At 47.0% G+C, this 25312-nt stretch overlaps 2 protein-coding genes across 3 annotated transcripts; one reads left to right on the forward strand and one right to left on the reverse strand.

The window, feature by feature from the left end:
- Nucleotides 1–1952: 1952 nt before the first annotated feature.
- OTOP2 (otopetrin 2) lies at nt 1953–11564 on the reverse strand. Of its 2 annotated transcripts, none has more exons than XM_036758208.1 (6): nt 11252–11564; nt 10431–10567; nt 8886–8944; nt 8180–8304; nt 5317–6194; nt 1953–2346 (listed from the first exon to the last, which is right to left on the reverse strand). In XM_036758208.1, exons 1-6 carry the CDS (start codon nt 11562–11564, stop codon nt 2176–2178), a joined length of 1683 nt encoding a protein of 560 aa, XP_036614103.1. In that variant the 3' UTR covers nt 1953–2175. The 2 variants fall into 2 exon arrangements, with proteins under 2 accessions (XP_036614103.1, XP_036614102.1); XM_036758207.1 differs by having other exon boundaries at nt 5317–6197.
- Nucleotides 11565–15035: 3471 nt separating this feature from the next.
- On the forward strand, nt 15036–21773 carry USH1G (USH1 protein network component sans). The gene is made up of 2 exons (XM_036753294.1): nt 15036–15199; nt 20549–21773. Exons 1-2 carry the CDS (start codon nt 15036–15038, stop codon nt 21771–21773), a joined length of 1389 nt encoding a protein of 462 aa, XP_036609189.1.
- Nucleotides 21774–25312: the final 3539 nt, after the last annotated feature.

A 25312-nucleotide genomic window follows, 5' to 3' on the forward strand; every position in this document is an offset into this window, starting at 1 on the left:
TGCCCTTAGGACCCTGTTGGTTCCTCTCCTTATCACCCCAAAAATGTCTTTGTGCCCTCTAGGGTGGTTATAACTTGAGGGCAGCTGCCTTCCCTACCACTGGTTCTCACCTGGTTTCTCCTCCCTTTCTGGCTCTGTTTGTCTCTGTTATTTCTATGGGTATTCTTGTTGGCAGAAATTATTTTTCTTCTCTCCTCAGAACCCTTCAGATTGATGTTGGCTTGGCTATGAAGTGTACTGAGGTTTTGGAGGGCTAGTGGATACTGATATCTACTGATACCAAATACTAATGCATTGTTGGTGGAGCTATGAATTGGTCCAACTATTTTGGAAAGCAATTTGGAATTATGCTAAGAAAGTCACTCTAAAATGCCCTTTGGTCCAGAGATCCCACTGTTAGACATATATCATAAAGAGATCAATGATAAAAGTCTCATGACACCAAAAGCTGATTTTGTTTTGAAAGAGCAAGGAACTGTAGGAGGAGATGACCATAGATTGGGGTACGTCTAAGCAAAATGTGTCACATGAATGTAATGGAAAATATTCCATACTCCATTGTATAAAAGGATTAATATGAATATAGAGAATCATAAGAAGATTTATGGGAACTGATGCCAAATGATGTAAGAAGAACCAGGAGATGCACTCTAGTGGCTCCCTAATTATCTTATGAGTCAAATATAAACTTCTTTGTTTGACATTTAAAGCCCTTCACAATCTGTTTCAGCCTACCTTACTAGGATTATTACACATTACTCCATATCATACCCTGTGGTCTACCCAAACTGCCCTTCTTGCTGTCCACCACTCAGAACCTCTAACCCAATATTTTCTCCCATCTCCTAGTGCCTTCTCCAACAAATATTTTGTGTTTATTTTGCATATGCACATAGATATATGTGATCTCTGTGTACATATAAAACAAACACAAGGTACTTGGTTTATAGATATGTGCATATACTATATACATATATCACATAGATATATGTACATACACTATACACATATCATATAGATAGATATGTGCATACACTATACATATATACAGTATATGTGTGTATATACATATATGTATGTATGTTTATGTGTTGTCCCACTTGATAGACTATAAACTTCTTAAGGACAGGGATTAGCTCATTTTTTACTTTTGTCTTTGTATCTCCAGCAACCAATACAATCCCTGGCACACAACAGGGGCTTAATAAATGCTAGTTGATTGACTGAATCATAATAATTACAATGATTAAATGGGAAAAAAGAACAACAAAACAATAGAAATTAAATTCTGTGAAATTATAATGACCAAGTTTGGCCCCAAGGAAGAGATTTGAGAACATACTACCCTTCCTCCTTCAAAGGGGCAGGGGGTAATGGATATTGACCATTACTTACAATGTTGGACTTGGTTGATGTGTGGGTAGTTTTGGCAAACTTTTCTTTCTTAAATTCTTTGTTATAAGGGATATGTTGGGTGATGTAGGTGATATTAAAACAAAAGGTATCAATAATTTTTTTAATAAGTTATTGGGGACAGTTAGAGAATCACAAATTTATTTGATTCCTGGCTCAAAACATAGAAAACCAAAGGATTCAATAGGTGGGAATGTGGGTGGGTCCTGCAGCCCAGTTTTGGGGAGTTCAGGAACATAAGGAAGGTTATTCTCCACTCACCCCATATCCAGACTATCTGTTTCAAAGCACTTTGGAGAAATTGAATCAATTCAGGGGCCCAAGCCTATACCAAAATACAAGTCTCATTGTATAGGTTGGAGGGCAAAGTGGGAGAAAAGCGATTTTGACTTTAAAATGATTTAAAGTTAAGGATTTTGACTTTTAAAACCCCAACTCAAACTGCAGACCTATTTGGTGAAAATATATATTAAAACTCTCATTCTTCCAGTTATTGTCATCAGTTTAGTTTTCTAGGAGGGTCCCTTGGGCAGGTGAAGTGAGGAATGGGAGAACTGGGTAAGGAGGCAGTTAGACTTGGGTGGAATTGAGGAAGTGGGTATAGAGGCCCCCTATCCATCTCCTGAAGTTAAAACGTCCAAAGAGTTGTCTTTTTCCTCACCCAGGAGAATATGGGTACCAATCGATGTTGTCTGTTAGCTTGGCCTGGGTTCTAGAAATCTTGTGGGGAAGTACAAAGGCTCATGGGGGAAGGGAGGAACATCAGGACAGGACATAGACCTCCAGCAAGCTGGCGACAGCATGCATTCGGTAGAAGATTCCGAAGGGAAGGCAGATGTTGACAATGGCTGCCCACAGGGAGTAGCCGTAGAAATCCAGTTCCAAGTCGTTGTTGAACTGAGGGCGGCCACCAAAGGCAGGCATGACCCAGAGCTAAGGAGAGATGGGAATGGATGGGTGGGTGGGTGGGTCAGCATCCAGCAACAAGTTAGAACCCAAGTCACCTTTAGGGATTTGGCTCACCTACCCACCCCTCCAACACATTTTGTAGGACTGTAGCCTTAGTTTTATAGAATGCTTGAGCTGGAAGTGACTTTAGAGCTCCGCTATTCAATTCTCCTCATTTTATAGGTGAGGAAATTGAATGATTAAGTGGCTTGCACAAGGTCACCCAGCTATTAAGTGGCTGGGTCAGAATTAAAATCTAAATCTTCTGACTCTTGTTTTTTTTCTACCATAATGCTTTGTTTTTTTTTAAAAGCAATTCTATATTCCTTTAGCCTTAGTCACTATTCAAGAAACATTCACATAGACATATGCACACAAATGCTCAGGTGAGAGCACACACACACACACACACACACACCCCTCAACTCCAAGGGAGCCAGCCAGTGGTTACACTTACCACACACCCTTAGCCTGGTCCTACCCAACTGAAACTGCCTGAGTGTTGAAGGGTATGGAAACAAAGAAAGAGCGGATGTGATTGGAGGAAGGTATTTCTTCATATTTAAGTACAAGGTTTTATTCTCCTTCCAAGTAAAACGGGGAGAGGACCATGAGGTTGTAGTGGAGAGGGATTCTCAATGATCTCTAAGGGCACTTCCATTGAAGATGATGCTTTACCATCTGCTTTGCTATAGTGCCCTAAGGACCACGAGCTCTTTCCATCCTACTTGTAGCTAAAACTTTCTATATTGTGTTACCTTTCCCTCTAGAATGAGAGCTCCTTGAGGATAGCACTGGGACTGTCTTAATTTTCTATTTAGGTAAAGATAAAGCAATTATTAAGTCCTATGTACCAGACACTGTACTAAGTGCTAGGAATACAAATTCAAGCAAAATTTTGTGTTCTCAAGCACTTACACTGTTTTGAACATAGTTAAGTACTTAATAAATACTTTTCATTAGTTCAGCCATTCTAGCTCTGAATCCCATTTATTGTATGGTACAGAGTATTAGAGAAACAAATTTGAAGTCAGATACCCTAGATTGAATCCTGGCTCTGCCATTCACTACCTACACCTTTGGAAAATCATTGAACATTTCTGGACCTATTTCTTCAGAGAGTTGGATTAGATGCTCTCTAAGGTTCTCATAATCAATGCCATATAGTATAGAAAGTATGTGTACATAGACAAATTTGCCATTCTAAATATTTTTGTGAGATATCTACAACACTGAGGCACTGAGAGTTGATGAGAGATGAGGGAAGGCCACACCCAGATGGCAGGGGCTGAGCTAGAGGACTCCAGCAAGATTTTCCTCACTTCTAACCCCTTGTACAGAGAGTCCTCCCTGCCACATTATTCTGTCTTATCACTCTGCCCCCTCTTTTCTCCCCTGGGCTGAGGGAGAACTAAGGGAAAACTGGGAACCAAGCTAAGGTTCAGCTGCCCCAGGCAAAAGCAGTTCCTAATCTGTTCTGGAATATGGTGCTTGTGTGTGCAGATAGGTACCCAGGCTCCTGGGTCAGTCAGTGAATTAGTTCTTGGTGGAACTCATGTCTAGGCTATAGTGACTGGAGAGGTACATGAAAGGCGGAAGGGATATCAGATAAATTCTTAGACACATAATAAACCCAGACCGGTGCATGGCTAAAGTATCAGCTCTTGCACTTTGACGAATGAGAGCAAAGATCTAGAGATGCTTCAGTTTTAAAGAAGCTATCCCCCTGTCCTGGAGTTTCAGTATAGATGGCATATTTACAGAGAGCTTTACTTCTACTGGAGATGTTTCTAAAGTGGGAATATATTAGAAATGTCTGTGATGAGTATACTAGGGATACATTGGGAGGAGGTATTAATTACATCTATGGGGGAGGGGGTTGTAACTACACTGGGTCAAGGGTCTCTATATTGGAGATACACCCACACTGAGGTACTTTATATTAGCTATATATTCATTTTGAGAGTGTTTCTGTAGTGAGGATATAAATTAACCCAGGCAAAGAATGTATCCAGATTTGGGCTGTTTGAGGTACTGAAGATGTGCCTACTTTGGATATATTTCTGTATATCTGTACAGTCTCACTAATAAGGTGTTTATATCGAGGATATATCTGGATTTGGGGAGTTTCTATATTGAGAATATGCCTGTATTGAGGATGTTTTTATATTGGGTACATAGCTTTAAGGGTATATTTGGGATGCATCAAAATTTAAAGTGTATATATTGGAGATTTGCTTGCATTGAGGATATTTCCGTGTTGGGTATATAACTATTCTGGGAGGTTTCTATAATGGGGAGGTATCTGAATTTGAGGTGGCTAAATATTCGGGATATGATTATATTAGGTGTGCTGGCATATCAGGGCTATATATTTGTTGAGTATATCTATCTATGAGACTTCTTGCAAGGCAGCTTTGCTGATTCACTGTGGGGTGTGGTAGCCTTCTACTTCTCCTTCCCCATCACACTTTAACACTTCATTTTGCTCAGTTTTCACATTTCCAGGGGACTCTGGTACTTCCTGCTGCTGCTCTAATTAAGCTGAGAAAGAGTCAAGTCACAAGATGAAATGAGCTCTCACATCTCTAGTTTGTGGATGAGGGCTCCCCTCCCTCTACATGAGCTCTCACACCTCCCTCCCCTTCTCTCTTCCCTGGGTCAGCATTTAATCGGAACCCTCCAGCTCCTCTTTCTCCTATCACTTTCCCAGGAAGTCAAAACCTGGCTATTTCATTCACTTTCTACCCTGTTTCTTAGGGGGGGAGGTCTGTCTAAAAGAAAACACTTTGCTTTCTCTGAACCTGAGGAACCAGTTCTTTACTGGAGATCTCTAAAGTATGGGGTAGGGCAAGGTGAGTTAAAGAACATCTTCACTAGTTTTGGGCAAATAAGCAGTGACCATTCCCCCACCCCCTCACCTCCCCTCTTCACCACCTCTCCATCTTTACTCACAATCATGTTGCACAACAGTAGAAATAGTGAAATATCCTTCAGGCACTTGCTCCTCCACTTCCTCTGGGGGGCTGAGATAATGGTAACTGCCTCCTGGGGGCCAGCAGGGGTGGAGCCCACCAGTCTAGGAGTGGATGGGTAGTCAGGCAAGGTGTGCAGAGCATCCTGATTGGCATAGGTGAGGCCATGGACGGGCTCATTGCCTGGTTTTCCCTGGATGGCAGGGGGGCCTCGGTGGAGGCTTTCAATGATGAAGACATTCTGGAAGATGTGCTGGGCAATCATTAGCAAGGAATAGGCAAGGTCCAACCCACCCAACAGGTCCGTGGGGCTTCTCACCACCACAGCCACAATGGAATAATAAGAGATGGCGTACTGCCCAAGAGCAGCCCCCATCAGCAGAGCTACATCCACTGTACGAGTTGGGTTCTTGTGATGGTCCATTGTCCTTTGGTCAAAACGGTAGATGATAGAGCCCCCGAGGCTGACTAAGGTCATAAGGCCCAGGCAGGCTATGTTAAAGCTGTAGTAGAGGATGAGGGCTTGGTGGATCCCACTATTGTCCCCACTCACCTTGACTTCATAGACAATGAAGATCCCTAGCCCTACCACAAATATGAGCACACCCAACACAGGCCCAATGAAGAAGGTTTCCCGGAAGAAGCTGCTGAAGGATGGGGTGTGGCCATGGCCATGGCCGTGGCCGTGGGAAGGGCCTATCAGGCGCCCTACATTCTTCCACATGACGTAGACCATTGTGGAGGCGAAGAGGCTGTACTCGATGTTGAAGGGATACAGGTAGAAGTAGCCCTGTTTGAAGACCTGACAGAAGGTTGTGTTGCAAGGACAGTCCTCTTCCTCGGTGCTGCCTGACCGTGCTGCTGGGAAGAGAGGAGGGGCATAGGCAGGTGCTGGGATGCTGGTGAGTAAAGGACTGCTTTTTCCTATTCTCCTTTAAGTGTCCTTGGGCACTTTGCAACTTGAGAAACCTCTGGTTCTTAACTTGTGTGTGTGTGTGTGTGTGTATGCGCGCGCTCGGGCGCGCGTGTGCATGTGTGTACCCCTTTGGCAGTCTGGTGAAGCCTATCGACCCCTCCTCAGAAAAATGTCTTTAAATGCATAAAATAAAAATACATAGGAAACCAATCATAATCAAATGTGGTTGCCAAAATGTATTTTTAGAAAAACATCATAGACCCCTGCTCTAGGAAACAGAAAACCAATCATCCTTTAAAACTCATGCTAATCAATCCAGGGATGTGGAACATTGCATTCAATGTGAGACTCTTTTTCAATGTATTGATAGGTCTTGCTTATTATTTTCCTTCCTTTTTATTTAAAAAGTATTTGTTATAAGGGAAGACGCTTTGCCTACATTGGGGTTGTTTCTGTACTGGACACACAGCTTTATGGGTATGTGTCTATATTAGGAATGTATCCAAATTTAGGATTTTAATATATTGGAGCTACACCCACATTGGGGGGATAGGACATAGGAACAGAATGGGGAGGGAAAGGACAGAGGGAAATCTAGTAATGTAAAAACAAAAGATACCAATAAAAACTTATTTTAAAATAATAATAATGATGATGATAATAGTTAGCATTTATATAGTGCTTAAAGTCTTGTAAAACATTTTATAAATATCTCATTTTATCCTCACAACAACCCTGGGAGGTGAGTGCCATTATTATTCTTGTTTTGCAGACAAGGAAACTGAGGCAAACACAGGTGAAGTGAGTTGTCCAGGGTCACACAGCTAGTGAGGAAGGATATCAACTCAGGTCTTCCTGACTCCAGGTCCAGTGCTCTATCTACTTTGACTTCTACCCACTTCACAAAACCCATGCTGAAACTCACTTCCTCCAGGAAGCTTTTACCTAGAATCGCCTGGTTGGAAGGGATATCAAAGTCTAGCTGGTCCAAACCATACCTAACAGGTACCCCCTCTAATTCCTGACAATTAATCATCCATTTTACAATCATGTATAGACCTCCAGTAATGGGGAGTTCACTTCTCAAGGCGGCATATTCCTCTTTGAGACAGCTCTAATCATTATTATGTTAGTATGTTATTAACCTGTGCTTGTTCCTATGCAGGTTTACAAGCATATTAAATTATCTGCATGAAGATATGTGTTTTGTCTCCCCAGCTAGATGACCAGCTCCCTGAGAGTACACATTGTTCCTCCTCTCTCTTTGGGATTCCTCACAGTGGCCAATATGGGATGGTTTTCCACCCACTGAAGGTTCACAGTTGGTTGAGTTGAGTGACTACCTCATTGCCTTATAAAACATGCTATTTTTTTTTTCAGAGCTGAACCAGAGGCCCTAGAGAAACTAAGAGAATGAGGGCCAGTTAAATTATAGAAAGGGAGGAAGGGTGGAGGCCACATTTCTTGGCAATTAAGAGACTCTCCTCCTTTTCCGCCTTCTCCTTCTTCTCCTTGAGGTCCCCAAACTCTTTATCTCTCTAGTCTCCTACTCTTGGACTTCTTTGTATTTTTTTCTCTTTCCCCAAGCTCTCTTTTGCTCTCACCAGCTGAACCATCCTTGCCCTGTTTCCAGTCTAGGTTCCCCTCTTCTTTGGGATGGGCACAAACAAGGAGAATATGCCAGACATCAAGACCAGAGTAGCCTTCCTTTCAGAGGTCAAGGAAGAATTGTTCACAGCCAGAGGTAGGAGTAGGGAATAATAGTAGTCCCTGAACCCTATCCCAGCCTCACTTAGTTATATTGCAGAGAGTTCAACAAATCTCCTGAAGTCAGAGGCCTGCTCACCTGAGCATTAGCTCAACCTACCCACTGGAGATTGCCTGAGTCAATAGTGGTATGTGGGCCCATGAGGATCAAGAGACTCACCATAGGAAATGAGGCGGGCCTGGCTGCTATTGCTACTATCGGAGTGTTCATGGTGAACAGATTCATCCACCACGGCTGCCATCCAGATGGCCAGGTTGGTAGAGAGTGTGAACATGAGACCACACCTATTTGGGGGGAAGGGGAGAGCGAAGAGGCTAGTGAGAGTCCCCATTTTGTACTGGGGCTATCCATCCTGGGATGTGTCAGGGGAGGAGCTTGGGGAGAAAAGCTTCGTACTTTGTTCTGAATAGGGAAGGAGTTTTAGGAAAGGCAAAAAAAATTTGTGGGATTTGTATGGTTGGGCATTCTTCCCCAGACAGACTTGGCAAGTCCCCAGTAGACCAAGCTACCAAGAAAGATGCCTTGGGGATACTCTCTTCATGGGGGCCAAATGCACATGGTGCATTTCCTCTCTCCTCTGGTAAATTATAGTAAAATTCTATTCATCTTGACAATTGGGAAACAGGTGTCCCAAGATGAACAGCCTTTGCCTCTGCTTACAAGGTGTGGTACCACGTGAGCAGTGGCTTTGAAGCAATTGGCAGTGAATGTGGGGGCACACTGCACTAAGTAGCATTGAGTTTAGAGATATATTGAATCAACTGATGTTGACTTTGGGGATGGACTGAAGCAACTGGCATCGAATCTGGGAAGAACTAAAGCAGTTGGCTTTGAATTTGGGGATAGTCAGGCAGGGAGTACTCACCGGGTCAGGTCCAGGTGGGCATGAATAACGGCCTTAGCTGAGACCCAGAGGAAGTATGTCTACAAGAATAGAGGACAGAGGAGGCCTCCTGAGTAGCACTGAAATGGAAACCCTGCTTATGTTCTGCCTCTTTCACAGGCCTTTATAATATCCATAACAGCCCAGATTTACCCAGCATAACAAGGTTTCCCAAGGGTCTTTCTCCAGACAGCCTTTCAAGGTGGCACCTGCAAGTATTATTGCCATTTTATAGATGAGGGAATTGATGGTCCAAGAGATGAAGTATTAGAGCTAGAACTTGAACCTAGATCCTCTGACCTCTCCGATGCTTGCCAGAAAGATCAAGGGAAGGGTGGTGTACAAAGTAGGTTAAGAAAAATAGCACACCAACTGTTGACTCAAAAATAACAAATTCATGTTCAATGATATGTGCTGTCAAGGTCTCCTTCATTATTTATTGTAACAGTTCCTTTCTGGAGTGGAGACAGGAGGGTACCTAGGTATCTCTCAGCACAAGACAAGAGTGGTTTCCTGGTTTCCACTCTCACCCCGCCCCCCCCCCCCCAAATCAGTTCCTCAGTTTAGATAGTAGGGTTGGCCTTAGGCAAATCATCCAGAAAGCAAAGTCTGGCCTTTGTAGTTTCTCACTTACTTTTCTACCACATCTACATAGTTCTGTCTGTGGTCACATCCCATTATAAGCTCTTATTGTCAAATAGGTGTCAATGAGTCCTCATTAAGGTATTAGTTGACATTACTTTAACAGAGTACACAGATCCCAAAGAAGAGAATTTATAGTAATGAATTTTTTTCTTTTTTTGCTTTTTGGCAGGGCAATTGGGGTTAAGTGACTTGTCCGAGGTCACACAACTAGTCAAGTGTCTGAGGCAGAATTTGAACTCAGGTACTCCTCACTCCATGGCCAGTGCTCTGGATCACTGAGCCACCTAGCTGCCCCATAATAATGAAATTTTAACTGAAGTAATGAACAGTGAAAATGTTAGGAATGGGGAGAAGAGAAGGGGGATAGCTTGCCTCATGCCTCTCTGACCTGCTGGTGATTGGTGCTTTCCATTACCAGGTCCAGAGACAATGGGCAAAGAAGGCTTCTGACAAAATAATCTCACTCGTTTAAAAAGCCCCAACTACTGTTTACTTCTGCTTTTGTATTTCACAGTCTCTAGCGCATGGTAAGCACTTAATAAATGCTCATTGATTGGGTAATTTTTTTCCCAACTGCTTAGTTAACTGAATCATCCCTGCCTTTTGCCCGTGGTTGTGTCCAAACTGGCCCAGGCTAGGCAGAATTCTGGCTAGAATAGGAATTCTGGTCTGTTTGCAGCTGAGGTCAGCTAAGGAGAGGGGGCCAGAGCCTTGAGGATAAAAATTGTTGCTGAGTCCTTCTCTCCAAGCCACCCCCCCACCAGATGTTAACCATGAACAGAGCTCCTAACCAAAATGCCCAACTCCTAAACACCTCCCGCACCTCTCATAGATCCCAGGGGTTCCCCTTTGCATCAGTCAGACGTTGAACTCCCCACTTACCTGAACAATGACAAATATTGCCTGTATGATGGGATACAGGATCTTAATGGCTGACTGACACTCATAGAAACTGGAATAGTAGCCTGTTTTGAAGACGTCCATGATCAAGGTACAGACACCAAATAGGACCAGCCCACCTTGGGAGCAGAGATAGTGGAGGTGAGATGCTGGGATATATCATCTCAAACTTTCCTGTGGCTCAGTCCCCACACTATCTTGCACTGCCCACCGGTCAAAGACAGATGTTGGGGGTGTCCAAAGAAGTTAGAGGTTAAAGTTCCCATCAGTTGGGTGGCTTAGTCCCTCTGCCTGATCCGGAAGCAAGGAATACATCAGGGTCGTCACATTTGGGGCTGTAAGGGAACTTTGCCACAATAAGATTGTTAAATTGTTGGAGACCTTAGAAATCATCTCCAAGTCCTTCCCCACCTCCATTTCAAAGAGGAGCAAACGGTGGTTTAATGTGGTTAAATGGTTGGCCCAAGGTCATTCAGGTATGGTAAGTGAGTATCTGAATTTGATCTCGGGTTTTTTGACTTTACGTCTCCACTACACCTTGCAGACCTTAAGATGCTTCTCTCCCTTTTATAGTGTTTCCATTTCCTCAGTCCAAGTCCCCCTCAGACCCACTCGGTCCCCTCACCAAGCCTGGCTCACCTACCCATGCCAAGGCACAGCAATTCAACCATACCCAGTTCTTCCGAGGACAACCTTGGGCCAGAATCTCCCTCCCCCTCCGCATATTCCCCCACCCCTCCTCTGCACCTCATTTCCAACCCTGCCCCCACCAATCCTGGGCCCCCGGACTTTTTCCCTCCAACCTAGAAGCCAGATTGGTCCTGCGTGGGAGTCCAGGTAGGGGATCGCATCCGGGAGTCGGGAGGTTCGGAAGAGGTAGAAGAGAATCCAGATGAGGGTGAGGAGCATCATGGTGGTAAGCAGTGCGAACACATCTGTGTCATACACCGCCACCTTGTTGAAGGCGCCGCTACTTATGAGCGAGCAGGCGAGGAGGAGCACGTTGAGAGACAGCAGCACCGACAGCATTCGGCCGCCCTTCTTCCATCCTTCGGGAGGAGTAGGTCCAGGGGGTTGTGGGCTTTCCCTGGTGCCCGGGACCAGATCCTCTGACATGGCAGTGGCGGCCGGGGAAGGTAGAGGTGGTGAGTCACTGCGGGAGAGGAGCAGACAGGACCCCATATCAACCCCGAGAGCTCCCCTCTCTCCAGTACCCCCTCCCCTAACAACGCCACTTCTGAAGTGGGACCACTTTCTGAAGCCGTCGAAGGGGCAAGATTCTGGAACTGAGGACCACAAAAGTCCACGCTCCTCTCTCTTCCCTCCTATTTAGAAGGTCGCCTCGAAGGGAGGGGAGGAGGAGCTGTGGCCCATGGAATTCCCTGGGCGTCCCCACCAGCAAGTGCTGGGGGCTCTTAGGGCACGCGAGCCACCTCCGTCTTCTCTGCTCTCCTCAGCCCCAAGCCCGCCTGATGCTCCCTGCCAGAGAAGTACCCACCTGGCTGGAGCCAGGGCTGAGCTGGAAAACGGGGGTCGACTGACGGCTCTTCTCTCCCACGCCGGGCTGGATGGGCGTTTTATACCTGGGCTGGCATGGGTTTTTACAACCACTGGCGGGAGGGCAACCCAGCTCCATAAACCTCTCTGCCCCGCTCACATGATCCATTTTATTTCGGAGCTGATTTTGGGGAAGAGCACCTGGGAGAGAGATAAGGTTAGATTTATAATCATCCGGTGACAGGCCCTTCCTGATCTCGCCTCCCTCCCTTAACCGTCTCCCTCCTTCCTTTCAGTGCTTCTGGGCTCCGGCGCAGCCCCGCCCCGAGTTGCGATTCGGGGAGGGTACCTTGCCCTCTGTCTTTTCTTCCTCCTCGCCCCCCAAAGTCCCTGGTCCTTCACCTCCTGAGCGTATTCCTAGGTTCTTGGTAGTCAACTCTACCCACCTCCATGCTACTCAGAAGCTCACATTCCATAGCTATGTCCTTCTATCCTTCATTTCACGACCCCACCCTCTTAGTACCCTGGTACGCAAAGCTTGGAGCACCCTTTCCCATCTCCACCCGACGGCACAGTTTTCTTTTCCGGAACATTTCGTGACACCTCCATCTTCCTCCCTACCCCTTTCTTTCTCTCTACTTTCCCAGCCTTTCCAGACCTTAGGAAGCAAAGCCCAGAACGCCTGTTCTTTCTTGCCACCTAGGACTTCTTCGCACCTGCCTTTTCTTTACGCGAGCCCCCTCCCTAAGGTCGGGCTTCCTTCTCATCCCACGGAATTGTAGCTGGTTTCGGCTCCTAAGGTGTGTGTGTGGGGTGGGGGTGGGGGGGCGGTGGTTTCCCGGCTCTGCAGCGCCCCCCGGAGGAAGACTACAGGAGCTCTAGTTGCTTTGCTCATCACTAAGCCTGCAAGTCGGGTACCCAGAAAGCGAGCTCGATCTGGTGCTTACGTGGGCTCAAGTTGGCAAGTACCCCCTGATTTTACCCGATGGGCCTACCTTTATACCTGTGCTGGTCCTCTTTATTTCCTGTGTGGCATGAAGAGAATGGGCTGCCTCGGGAGGCAGTTGAGTTCCCCATTCATCCTTTGTTAGGGTTGTTGGAAAGGAAATTTCTTCTTAGATAGGGATGGGTCTGCTCTAGATGTTGCCTGAGGGTCCTTCCAACTCCGAGATTCTATGATTCTAAGTTCTGGCTTCTTCAAGTCATCCCCAATGTGCCTAGAGGCATCTAGATAGAGCTGTGGGTAAGGTACTGAGTCTGGAAGCCTTGAGTCAGGAAGAGCTGAACTCAAATTAATTAACCTGTCAAGGTCACTCAAGTCACTTAACCTGTCTCATTTTTCTCAATTGTAAAATGGGAGTAGTGATAGTACCTACAAACGAGAGTATTTAGCACTGTCTAGTATATCGCAGGCACTTAATACATGCTTGATTCCTTCTTTCCTTCCTTAGACAGACTTTTTTTTTCCTTTGGCAGGGTAATTGGGGTTAAGTGACTTGCCCAAGGTCACACAGCTAGGAAACATATCTAGTGCCTGAGATCTGATTTGAACTCAGGTACTCCTGACTGCAGGGCCGGTGCTCTACTCACTGTGCCACCTAGCTGCTCTATTAGACAGACTTTCAATGGAAAGAACGCTACCTCTCAAGCTTCTTAGTTGTGTGACCTTGATCACTTAACTTCCCCAGGAAACAGTTTTCTCAGTTATAAAATTAAGGAATTGGTCTAGATTATCTATAAGGTCCCTTCTGGCTCTTCATCTATTTATTAATCGGGAAGGGTGGGGTGGAAGTCCACAGCATTTTAAAGCAGCCCAACAACTCACTGAATCTTTAGAGAAGGGATGGGGGGGGGTAGGGAAGGGAGACATGCAACTGGTGAATTTTATCCTTCTACAAATACAGACGTCCTTTTTTGTGTTATGGACCCTTTTGATAGGCAGTGTGGTGAAGTCAAGGGTGAATCCTATCTCAGAAGAATGTTTTAAATGCATAAAATAAAATGAAAAGGATTACAAAGGAAATCATATATATTGAAATCGTGCTGTTTTTCCTTTCCCAGTTTTCGGATCCACGGAAATTTCTTCACGACTCCCTTGGGGGTCCACGGACCCCAAGGTAAAGACCACTGCGCTGATGCCACGCAAATGACATACAAAATTGTCTGTAGATGAACAAACCACTTCGTTGAAGGGTACAGACAGAAAATCCCGATACTAGGACCTTTTCGAGACGAGAAAGAGGAAGGATAAGGTTATTTTTTTGCCCATTTCTCAGTCACTTTAAGTTCCCCGAGGCTTTAAGCTTTCGTTGTCACCCATGCTTCGAGACTTAGGCGAATACACTAAGATCTATGATTTCACTAGTATCGGGAACTCTATGCGTGGGAGCTCTTCCATCTAGGCTGGCAGCGACATAGCTATGGCAGTGAATGCTCCTAAGGACTTAGTAGCCTGAGGCGCATTTTAGGGTTCTGGAACTTCCCCAGGATTACCCAGCTAGTAAATCAGAGGCACAAGTCAGGGATTTGCATGTAGGTCTTCCTGCTGGCATAGCCCTGCACTCTAGCCACTACACTATGACATATCCCAGAATAAATAACCAAGGCCCAGGAGAAGGGTATATTTGAGCACTTAAAGGATGTGCAATGATTTTCAAAAAAAGGACTATCAGGAGTACCCTTAGCTGCTCTCTGATCCTGTCCTCTCTGGTGCGCCCTGGATGCCCTCTTTATTTGTATCTGGAGATACGGTGAGGTAAACCCCGTCTGGACAGGCTGATAGAGGGCACTTAGGACCCAGGGGGAGCTGGGGCTGGCTGTCAGTGCAGCCGGCGAGCGGAGATCTTCCCAGTGCCCCCCTCTCCCTCCTCTGCTCCCTCTCCCCCGCCTTTCGGCTGAGGGCATCTCAGATGTCTGGGTAACCACGACTCTAGGCTCTAGGCAGCCTCTGTCTGTAGCAGCTGGGCCGGCGGGCCCTGTGCCCTCCGCCCCCCTTCCCAAACCCAATGCTCTAATAACACAGCCCGCTCCCCCCTCCCCCCGCCTTAAGTCCTCTCCTTCCCCCTCCCCGTCCCATCTAACTCTGGCACCATGAACGACCAGTACCACCGGGCGGCCCGGGATGGCTACTTAGACCTTCTCAAAGAAGCCACCCGGAAGGAACTTAATGCTCCAGATGAAGATGGCATGACTCCCACCCTCTGGGCCGCCTACCACGGCAACCTGGAGTCTCTGCGTCTCATCGTTAGCCGAGGGTGAGGTCCCGGTTCCCCGCTACCCTGGCTCTTTCTCCCTTGGCGGATCTCGGTGTTTCTTTTCCCTGGAAAACTTTAGGGAGGAGAGAGACCCCGGCTGCTGACCCCAGTCCTCTTTCCCCATAGTCTCTCCTTGCCCTTTCTTAGAATACCTTTCTCGTAGGATCTAGTTTTTAATCCTGTGCCCTGGCCTTCCCCTCCCCCAAAAGCCCAGCTCTTGTGACCTGACCTAGGTATGGGGTGCATGTGTGTAATAACCTGTGACACTTGTAGGGGGCAGGGTGTGTGTGTGTGTGTGTGTGTGTGTGTGTGTGTGTCTGTGTCTGTGTCTATATCTGTGTCTGTGTGTAGATTTGTAGCAAGACTGAGAGAGGAAGGGTTGAGGTTCCAGGTCCTTAAGTCAAGGTAATGACCAGAGAACTTAGGAGAAAGGAAGCTGCAGGAATAGGAGGAGGAAGGGATCAAGATCCTCTTCCAAAAATTATCTCCTGAGGAAGAGAGGTGTTCTACAGAAGGGTCAAAGATGGCAGGGTGACAGAGGGGAGGGTGTCCTTGTCCCCTCTCCACCATAGTTAGAAAGGCTGGGGGAAGGCTATCCAACCTGGCTTTACCACCCTTTGCCTCCCCCTGGCCTCACTCTGTCTCCCTGCTCATTCCCTGGAATTTATGGATATTGTATGGTACAGCCTGAAAATGCCACGGCTGCCTTGCTCCACTGCCCCTGTTAATTGGGTTTCCCCTCTTTCAGCTCTCATCAGCAGGGGTGAAATATGACTGCCCCTGCTTTTCTTCCTCTCCACTGCTTTTCTTCATCAGCCTCGGCTGGCCCCTACACTTCCCTCCCGTAAGCAGCTTGTCCTATGTGTTTTGAAGCCATGTGTATGACTGTGTACAGGGCACATCTCTCCACTATTTCCCTTTGGAAGGCCAGTCCTTTGTGGTTTCCTGTGGGGATGGTGTGAGCCCGGAACCCAGTGGTCAAGACCTTAATAAAGGGATAAAAACTGCCTGGGAGAAAAGGGTGGGGGTTGAGGAATAAAGGACTGACCCTAGAGGGGGAAGGGAAAGGGAATGAGCATTTATTAAAAGCCTACTATGTGCCAGGTGCTTCACAAATATTATTTCATTTGATCCTCACAACAGTCGTGGGAGGAATGTGTTATTATGATCCCTATTTTCCAGCTGAGAAAACTGAGACAGCTAGAGGTTAATTGATTGGCTCAAGCTCACTCAGCTAGGAAATATCTGAGGCTAGATTTGAACTCTGGTCTGCCTGACTGCAGGCCCAGGGCTCAATTGAATTCAATAAACATCCGATAAGCTCTAAGTCGTGCAGTGGATAGAGTGCCTGGCCTAGAGCCAGGGAAGACTCATCTTCCTGAGATCAAATCTGGCCTCAGACACTTACTAGCTGTGTGACCCTGGGAATGCCATTTAAGCTTGTTTGCCTCAGTTTCCTCATTCATAAAATGATCTGGAGAAGGAAATGGTAAACCGCTCCACTGTTTTTGCCAAGAAGATCCCAAATAGGGTCATCAAGAGTTGTACATGACCGAACAACAACAACAAAGCACCTACTATCTGCTAGGAACTGCTAAGCATGGGGGTGGGGGATGGGGGGCAGGGGGAGGTGGTACAAAGAGAGGCAAAAGACATTCCTTGTCCTCAAGGAATTTATAATCTAATGACTGTGCTCTATCTACTGAGCCACTTAGCTGCCTCCAAAGGGGAATGGAGCAAACGTTTATTAAGAACCTACTATATAGCAGCCACTGCACTGAGTACTTTACAGATATCTCGTTTGATCCTCACTGTGGCTCTGGGAGGTAGGTGCTATTATGATCCCCATTTTACAGATGAGGAAATTGAGGCAGAGTTTAAGTGACTTGCTGAGGGTCATACAGCTATTAAGTGTCTGAGGTAGAATTTGAACTCAGGTTTTCCTGACTCCAGGCCTAGAGCGCTATCAACTGTGTCACTTAGCTACAGGGACTCTTGACCCTGAGTCCGTGAACTTAAAAAAAAATTGAATATATTAAATATGTTTTAAAAATATTTCAATATTATTGGTTTCCATTATAATTCAGTGTAGTTTTTCATGCATTTAAAGCATTATTCTGAGAATGATACTCTCAGGGTCATTATTCTCAGAGTCCATAGTTTTCACTAGAATACCATGGGAAGCCATGACATTTAAAAAAAATGATTGAGAATCACTGTCCTGGAAAAAATAGAGAAGACTCTGATCCATTAGCCAGTCAACAAGCATTTATTAAGAGCTTACTCTGGGCCAAACAATCATTGAAAAGGACTTCTAAAGGCGCCAGGCACTTTACCATCCAAGGAAGAGGTTTACATATGAGGCAATCACACTGTATCCCCAAAAATTTATGACCAGGTAAAATCCTTTGAAAACCAACATTAAGAGCGGCCTTAAAGGGGTGAAGAGGAGGAAAATAAAGGTCATTTGGGAGGAGTGTGAAGAAGGAGCATCCATCCCGTTGCCTTTGGTGAGGGGCATAGGTGTTGGGTTGCCTGTATGTATATAAGCCTCAGGCTAGTTTTTTTTTAAAGCACCTGCTGTTAAGCTACCTTCTACCCCATTAGCTTTCTCTCTGAATCACTGCCCAATCATTAGGGGCCTGGCAGCAAGGGACTCTCAAGACATGTAGGATCCCAAGGAGACTGAAAGGGAATATATAGATTCATAAAATATAACCCCAACTTCCCAGGAAACTGAGGTCCTTATAAGGTAAATGGATTTCCCCAAGATCACTCAGTTAGCAAATGGCAAAGTTGGAACTAGACCCAGTTCTCTTCTTCAGTCCAGTGGTCATTCCATTATTTCACACTGCATATGTGTAATTAAATTAACAATATCTGACCATTATGCATATACACATATAATTCAATATGATATAACATAGTGCCTTAAAGTTTGCAAAGCTTGAATATACTGTTTCATTAGATTTCTATAGTAAACCAATGTGGTAGGAATTATAGGTATTCTTATTTTGCAGATGAAGAAATTGAGGCAAAAAAGGTTAAGTGACTTGTCCAGAGACAGGTTTGGACGAAAGGTCTCTCTTGGCTCCATTTTGCGGGTGGGGTCCACATCTGGCATCCCTTCATTTTACTTGAGCTCTGCTTTCTCTGTTCCCTCTACCTTAATCTCTCATTCACCCCTGCTCTAGCCAGAGTGGGATAACTGCCTTAGAGTAGGCTAGACACATCCCCAGGAGGCCAAGTCACTAGACAGAGTGTTGGTCCAGGGGCTTGGACTCCTGTACCTTTTCTTTCTTCCCTCCCCCACTCCCCATATAGAAAAAAGTTGAGGTTCTTTCACAGGCTGCTGGCATTTGCCTTGGCAGGGGGATCTTGCTCTGGCTCTGGGAAGAGGTCACGGGGGAATCAGAGGATTCCAGTGGCCTGAAAGAGTTGTATTGCCAGCTCCCACTTTAGAGGAGGGTTTTGGGGTTGTTTTTTTTTAAACTTGACAGTGGTCTCCTGTAAAGCCAGTGGGGCCTCTCTATTTGCCTGCCATGACACTGGACTTGGGATCCAATTAGGAAGAGAATTAGGGGGTGGAAGAATGGAGGAGAAGCTGACAAGACAAGGGAGCAATTCTTCAGCCTGAACTGGGACCTCATTAGCAGCAGAATGGGGGGTGGGGGTGGAGAAGGGTAGGGAGGATAGGACTGAGTGCTTGAATCAGTCACAGACTGGGAGATTATAGAAGGAGACAGTGTTCGATTACTCCAGAAGACAGAGCCTGCCTCAAACAGTGACTTTGATGGTCGTGAGGGGTTTTGTCAGTGAGGAAGGTAACAGATTTCCAAAGTATTCTATTCCAGGAGTTGGGTTTATAAGAAGTATTTGGAGATCTCTAAAGGATATGTCTCCCACCCAGGAGTATAGAAGGATACCCCTAACCAAGCCTCCTGAAACAGGCTTTGAAGTGGTAGATTGAGGAGCTCTATTGCCAGTCTACACTCTCCTCCACCTCCTCCCTCCCTCCCCGAGCCTGGCTGCCCCCACAGTCCCCTTCAGACCAAGGCCAAGGCCGGACACCTGCCTCTCACACATGGGCTTGCCAGGCCTGGCCCTGGTCCCTGCAAACAAAATGCACTTGAGTTCATTTGCTAGAGTGCACTCACACTCACACACACACACACACACACACACACACACACACACACACACAGAGCAAACTGCTCACACAGTCTTCCATATGCACACATGCACTCATCTACCCCAGGCATTCATACACTCTAACACCCCAGGCCCACCACCTCTCTGGGCCAGCGCCTCGCTGGCCAGCATGAATAATTCATTCGTCTCTCTCAACCCATCAAATATTAATCCTCTGAGATTCCCAGCCCCTGTGTGTGTCACAGCAGAAGGCGGGACTGGGCTGGGCCTTCCTCAGAGCCCCACCTACCAGTGACTGGGGCGGTGATAGTAGCTGGTGTACTCAGAGATTTTTTTAAAAATACATTTTATCAGTAGCAAACTCCATCTGATAGCTCTCTGGCTGGCTCTGTCTGTTTAGTTCAGTATTTCTGGCTTTCTATCTTCCTAACTCTATGCAGATTTATTTTATAGCAGGGGTTCTTACCCTGAGACCCATTAAGTTATTGGTTTGTTTTTTTTTTTAATAAGCTAGGTGGTGTAGTGGTTACAGAGCTAGACTTGGAATCAAGCTCTGAATTCAAATGTTACCTCAGATACTTGCTAGCTGTGTGACTCTGGCTAGATCACTTAAACTCTGTCTCAGTTTCCTTATCTGTAAAATGAGGATAACAATAGCCCTGAGATCCCAGGGTTGTTGTGAGGCTCAAATGAGAGAATATTTACAAAATGCTTTGAAAACTTTAAAGCACTGTATAATGCTAGCTATTACTATTTAAAAATTTTTATAAATGCATTTTCATGTAATTGATTTTTTCTGTAATCCTATGCATCATATTTTATCCATTTGAAAATATTTTTCGAGAAGGGGGGTTCATGTCACCAACAAGTTTAAGAACCTCTGCTTTAGAATACAAGTCTTAGGTTTAGGCTGACCCAGGGGGCCTCTGTGTTTTGGGGTAGAGAGGGCCTCTTTTCACCAGGAGACATTCTGACTCCAAGCATCTCAGGGACCCTTCTGGCATGGTCCATTGTGGGGCCACCGGGAGGCAAGAAGTGATGAACGTCCAGGCTGAAGCCCGACCCTCCCAATGTTTCCTCTCTAGGGGTAACACCACTGACTGATCTCTAAGGTGTTCCAAAGAGCAGTACCATCTGACCTCCTGTTCCCCTTCCCCAACTCCTCCACAGTCAACAGCTTCTCATATCTTATTCCAGAGGTGATCCGGACAAATGCGACATCTGGGGCAACACCCCTCTGCACCTGGCAGGCTCTAACGGGCATCTCCACTGCCTGTCCTTCCTGGTGTCCTTTGGGGCCAACATCTGGTGCCTGGACAATGACTACCACACGCCCCTGGACATGGCGGCCATGAAAGGGCACATGGAGTGCGTGCGCTACCTGGACTCCATCGCGGCCAAGCAGAGCAGCCTGAACCCCAAACTTGTGGGCAAGCTGAAAGAGAAAGCTTTCCGTGAAGCCGAGAGGCGCATCAAGGACTGCGCCAAACTGCAGCGCAAACACCATGCGCGCATGGAGCGGCGTTACCGGAGAGAGCTGGCGGAGCGGGCCGACACGCTGAGCTTCTCCAGCCTCTCCTCCAGCACCCTGAGCCGGCGTCTCCAGAACTTGTCTCTGGCCAGCCACCTCCCCTACTCCCAGGCCACCCTCCACGGGACCGGCCGAGGTAAGACAAAAATCCAGAGGAAGCTGGAGCGGCGTAAGCACGGCGAAGGGACTTTCAAGATCTCGGAGGACGGGAGGAAAAGCATCCGCTCTCTGTCTGGGTTACAGTTGGGCAGTGACGTGATGTTTGTTCGACAGGGGACCTATGCCAACCCTAAGGAGTGGGGCCGTTCCCCACTCCGGGACATGTTCCTTTCAGATGAGGACAGCGTCTCTCGTGCCACCCTGGAGCCGGGCCTAGGGGCTGAATCGGCCCACTCGGAGGTCAGCACAGACTCAGGCCATGACTCTCTTTTTACCCGCCCTGGCCTGGGTACCATGGTGTTCCGGAGGAACTATGTAAGCAGTGGGCTTCAGGGGCTGGGGCGGGAAGAAGGAGGGATAGATGGGGCGGGCACCCTTCGTGCTCGGATGCAGCACTCGCCAAGCCTGGATGATGATAGCATCGGCAGTGCCAACAGCTTGCAGGAGCGCCTTGATGAACTGCCTTGGGATGAGTTTGACCTGGGGCTGGATGAGGCCCTGGAGCCTGAGACTAGCCCGCTAGAGACTTTCCTTGCCTCCCTGCACATGGATGACTTTGTGGCCCTCTTGAGGCAGGAGAAGATTGATCTGGATGCCCTGATGCTCTGCTCTGAACTAGACCTTCACAGCATCAGCATCCCCCTAGGTCCCAGAAAGAAGATCTTGGGGGCGGTCAAACGACGTCGTCAGGTGCTGGAGCGGCCCCCTGCCCTGGAGGACACAGAGTTGTAAGTCCAAGAAGGAGGAAGCGGGATAGTGAGACTACTCAGGGAGTACTTAGGCTCATAGGACTTTGAGCGGGAAGGGGCCTTAGAGATGAGCTGGTCACTTTACAAAGAGGAAAGAGACCCAGAGAAGGGGAAGTGCTTGGCCACACACCTAGGGATTTGTCCTTGCAAAGGTTTGGGTTGGCACAGGGAGCAGCAGGAACCAGTAGATGAATTCTATACACTTTGGCCTTGACAGAGTGTGACTTGGTCTTCCTGTGTTTGGGGAAGACTGAATGTAAACCTCAGTACCAGGTACTCCATTCCCAACTGTCAGGGACCGCGGAAATTTTCATCTTCTTTAAGTTGTGCAAATGAGGGCTCATAAGGAATCCTTATACATACAGATCAGGGGAAAGGAGGGTCAGATTCAAGCACTTCTCATAGAACTGAGAATGTGCTTAGACCATTTCCAGTGAGTCATGTGCTCTGGCCCCTTGCAGGAAGTCCAAGAGGGGCTGTGCTAAAGATGTCTGGCGACTGAGCCAGGAAAAGCAGCCCCTTCTGTGGTAGCAAGAAAAGGAGGTTTCTGGCCCCCTTTGCAAGGTAGCCTCTTTGCTTGGACACAGAAAACACCAGCTCTCTCTTCATCTCCTAATGAGGGACCAAAGCACATGTCTTATGGGAAGGGACCAGAGTAGTGAATGCCCAGTTTTCACGGGAAGTGCTCTATTCTCTACTTACTATACATAGCTTTAACATCCTAGGTGCCAGAGTGGGTCCCCCCACAACTCCACTTAGCCCAGGGTTGTGGCCCTACATCTATGACATAGTCCTATACCTGGGGGTAATTCCCTAATGGGAACACACCTATACCAGTCTTGTGTTTTTAGGTACTATCCTGGGAGCATCATAGTTATCTAACAATACTTGTGGGAGGTGACCAGATTTTGAGGTTGGGTAGGTGGGACATTTAAATTCTCTTTCCTACAGCTCTTTCCAGGGAACTCTTCAGAAAAAAGAGACTACCAAATTATTGGGGGTGGGGTGGGGTGGAGGTGTGAGGCTAGGAATGGGCTAGTCACCGCAATGGCTCTTTAATATTAATTGATATTAATATTCATGAAGGATTTCATTGAGGCAAGCACCTATTATTCTCCCCTCTCTCCACAGGTAACAGAGGGGTTTTTGCCCCAAACCAATGAGTTGCAAATTGCCACAGATCCCGGTGGGACCACCAGAGGCCTCACCAGCCACAGCCCAATGGCCCTTGTTTCCTTCCTGTCCTGCAGTTCCAGGAGCCTGGGTCCTGCTGGGAGGATGGACTCCTCGTTTATCTGTTCTTTCAAGATTATTCTAAATTTGGGAATAGAGGGTGCTTCCTTTCCTCCCCCTCTATCTCACCTTATTCTCCCCTGTCTTGCTGTAACCCTGGTGGGGAGGGGAAAAGGCATGCAGGTCTCACTGTCTTGTGTAGATACCCAGATGGGTTTTTGTGGTCCTAGATGACCTGAGTACTTGGGAAGGTGAGCACAGCTTCTTTGTTGGGACACAGGCAAAACCAGATCTTCCTTAGAGTTCTAGTGAGGGGTCAGAGCACACAGGAAGTGACCTAAATAGTGAATGTCCTGATCCAAACCACTCCTTACACACCCTCACTATGAATAGTTTTAAAGTTGTGGCCATGTTAAATAGGAGGGTGCCAGCCCCCATGCTGAACCTGGCAGAAGACCCTTCAAAGGGCATTTGTATGCATTAAACCTCAGCTCACAGAGTCAGGGGAAGCCATATCTCCCGGGTTCTGAAGTGCTCCAGGCTCAGCAGAGGGAAAGGGTGCCCCTTGATGCTGGCCACCTCTCCCCTCTTAGAAGAGGATCCTCAGACTGAGTCTCTTCCTCCAGAGAACCTCTATCCAGAGGGGAGATAGCCATTTATGAGACAGACTCCTCAGCCAAAATACATTTCTACCTTGTGATGCTGATCACGGAGAACATGTTCCTTCCCTCTCACCGTCTCCAGCTCCTAACCCATCTCCCTTTGACACTGGTTAGTTGGGGAAATAAGGAGTGAAAAATATTGGATTCTCTATCCAGCTCAGCCATGTGCTTCAGGTCCCTCCCTTTTCCCCATCCCCCTTATGCTTCCATCTCCCCCTTAACTATATAGGCAGGAGAATAACAGCCCTTGTCCTGCAGAGAAACTTCAGACAGCCAAGGTGACATCAGGTGCTAGAGGAACAGGCTTCTGAACTATGAACCTAGAGGCTGGGCATGAGCACCCCCCTGAGGTAGAGCTGGGCACACACCACCAGCCTCAGAGACATCCTGTCCTCAAACAGAGGCATGAAGAGAGAGATCCTGAGAGCAGCTCCCATATGAGAGCACCTGACTTAGTGCCTAGTACAGGCGTGTGCTAACACAGTCAGCTCTCAATTATCCACTCCAGTGGGGGCAGGGGAGGTTCCAGCAGCATGGGGAATCTGAAATATTTGACAAACTCCAAACCTTTTTTGTGTTTGGGGTTTTTTTGTTTGTATTTTGGGGGGAATTGTCTTCCTTTGGATAGAAAAGGAGAGCAGTATTGTAATGAGACTTTGCTGCCCTGTTTGGCTCAGTGTGGTAGCACACCTAATTTGCTGTTCCTGAGCAACTGCTGGGGATGAGGTGGGACGGGGAGGGTCACTGGGAGTGTCCTGGGTGGCAGGAAGATTAGGAATTCTAGTGGATAATCCACAAAGTAGATAAGTGAGAGTTGATTAACTTTTTACAGAAGATGCTGATGGTTGTGACGAAACTCAGATAAATCCATAGTAAGATACATAGGATGTAGACAGGGGACACACATCCTCATGTACATGCTCGAATAGCCCTCCCATCTGCCTTATTTGGTCCTCTGCCCTTCCGCTGAGGAACCCTCCAGCTGCTTCTATCACCACAGCTCCTAGTTCCTTCAGCCTCTGAGCTGGCTATGACCTTGGTTTTCCCCCAGGAAGAGGCTCATGGGCAGGGATGAGGGCTTCCTAAAGTGAGGTGTCTATTCCCCAGTCCCCTTCAGGGTCCCTCATATGCCATCCCAAGCCTGATCTTGATCAGTCTTTTGGCTCTGTTTCCCAGGCCTGGGGCAACCCCTAAGTGCCGATATCTCTCCCACTCAGCTCCAGGCTATGACCTACCCCCCTGCACAATTCCTAGACCCCTTCCTTACCCTGCCCGTATACTGCACATACCCCTTCCCCAATTCCATATAAGTTGGGTGAGGGAGAGGGCCAGGGGTTCTTTCTGCTGTACTATTGTTACTCACTCTGATTATAATTATTTTGTACAGAATTTCCTGCCATGGTGTGATGTTTGATCTTTGGGTATCGGGTAGGGTGGGCAGAGTGAGGAGAGTTACTGGGTCTGTAGTAAGGAGTAGTACAATTGGGGGACAGAGTCAAGGTAAGGTTTAGTGTGTCCAGGAACTGATACTCCTGTGTTTGCTTCTGCATCTGTGCAGATCCTTCACTCCTCCGTTCTACTTCAGGCCCTGGCCCTTAGGAACAAGTTCAGTTATTTCAGTCATGTC

Source organism: Trichosurus vulpecula, chromosome 4 (genome assembly GCF_011100635.1).
Source record: "Trichosurus vulpecula isolate mTriVul1 chromosome 4, mTriVul1.pri, whole genome shotgun sequence".
Lineage (NCBI taxonomy): Eukaryota > Metazoa > Chordata > Mammalia > Diprotodontia > Phalangeridae > Trichosurus > Trichosurus vulpecula.

Excerpts from the sequence above, each read along its gene's own strand:
- USH1G (XM_036753294.1), top strand. The coding sequence starts at position 15,036 with ATGAACGACCAGTACCACCGGGCGGCCCGGGATGGCTACTTAGACCTT. Across the intron at positions 15,200-20,548 it reads CGTCTCATCGTTAGCCGAGG|AGGTGATCCGGACAAATGCG; the intron begins GTGAGGTCCCGG and ends ATCTTATTCCAG.
- OTOP2 (XM_036758207.1), bottom strand. The coding sequence starts at position 11,564 with ATGTCAGAGGATCTGGTCCCGGGCACCAGGGAAAGCCCACAACCCCCT. Across the intron at positions 10,568-11,251 it reads AGGACCAATCTGGCTTCTAG|GTGGGCTGGTCCTATTTGGT; the intron begins GTTGGAGGGAAA and ends TCTGCTCCCAAG. Across the intron at positions 8,305-8,885 it reads GCCCACCTGGACCTGACCCG|GTGTGGTCTCATGTTCACAC; the intron begins GTGAGTACTCCC and ends CCCCCCAAATAG.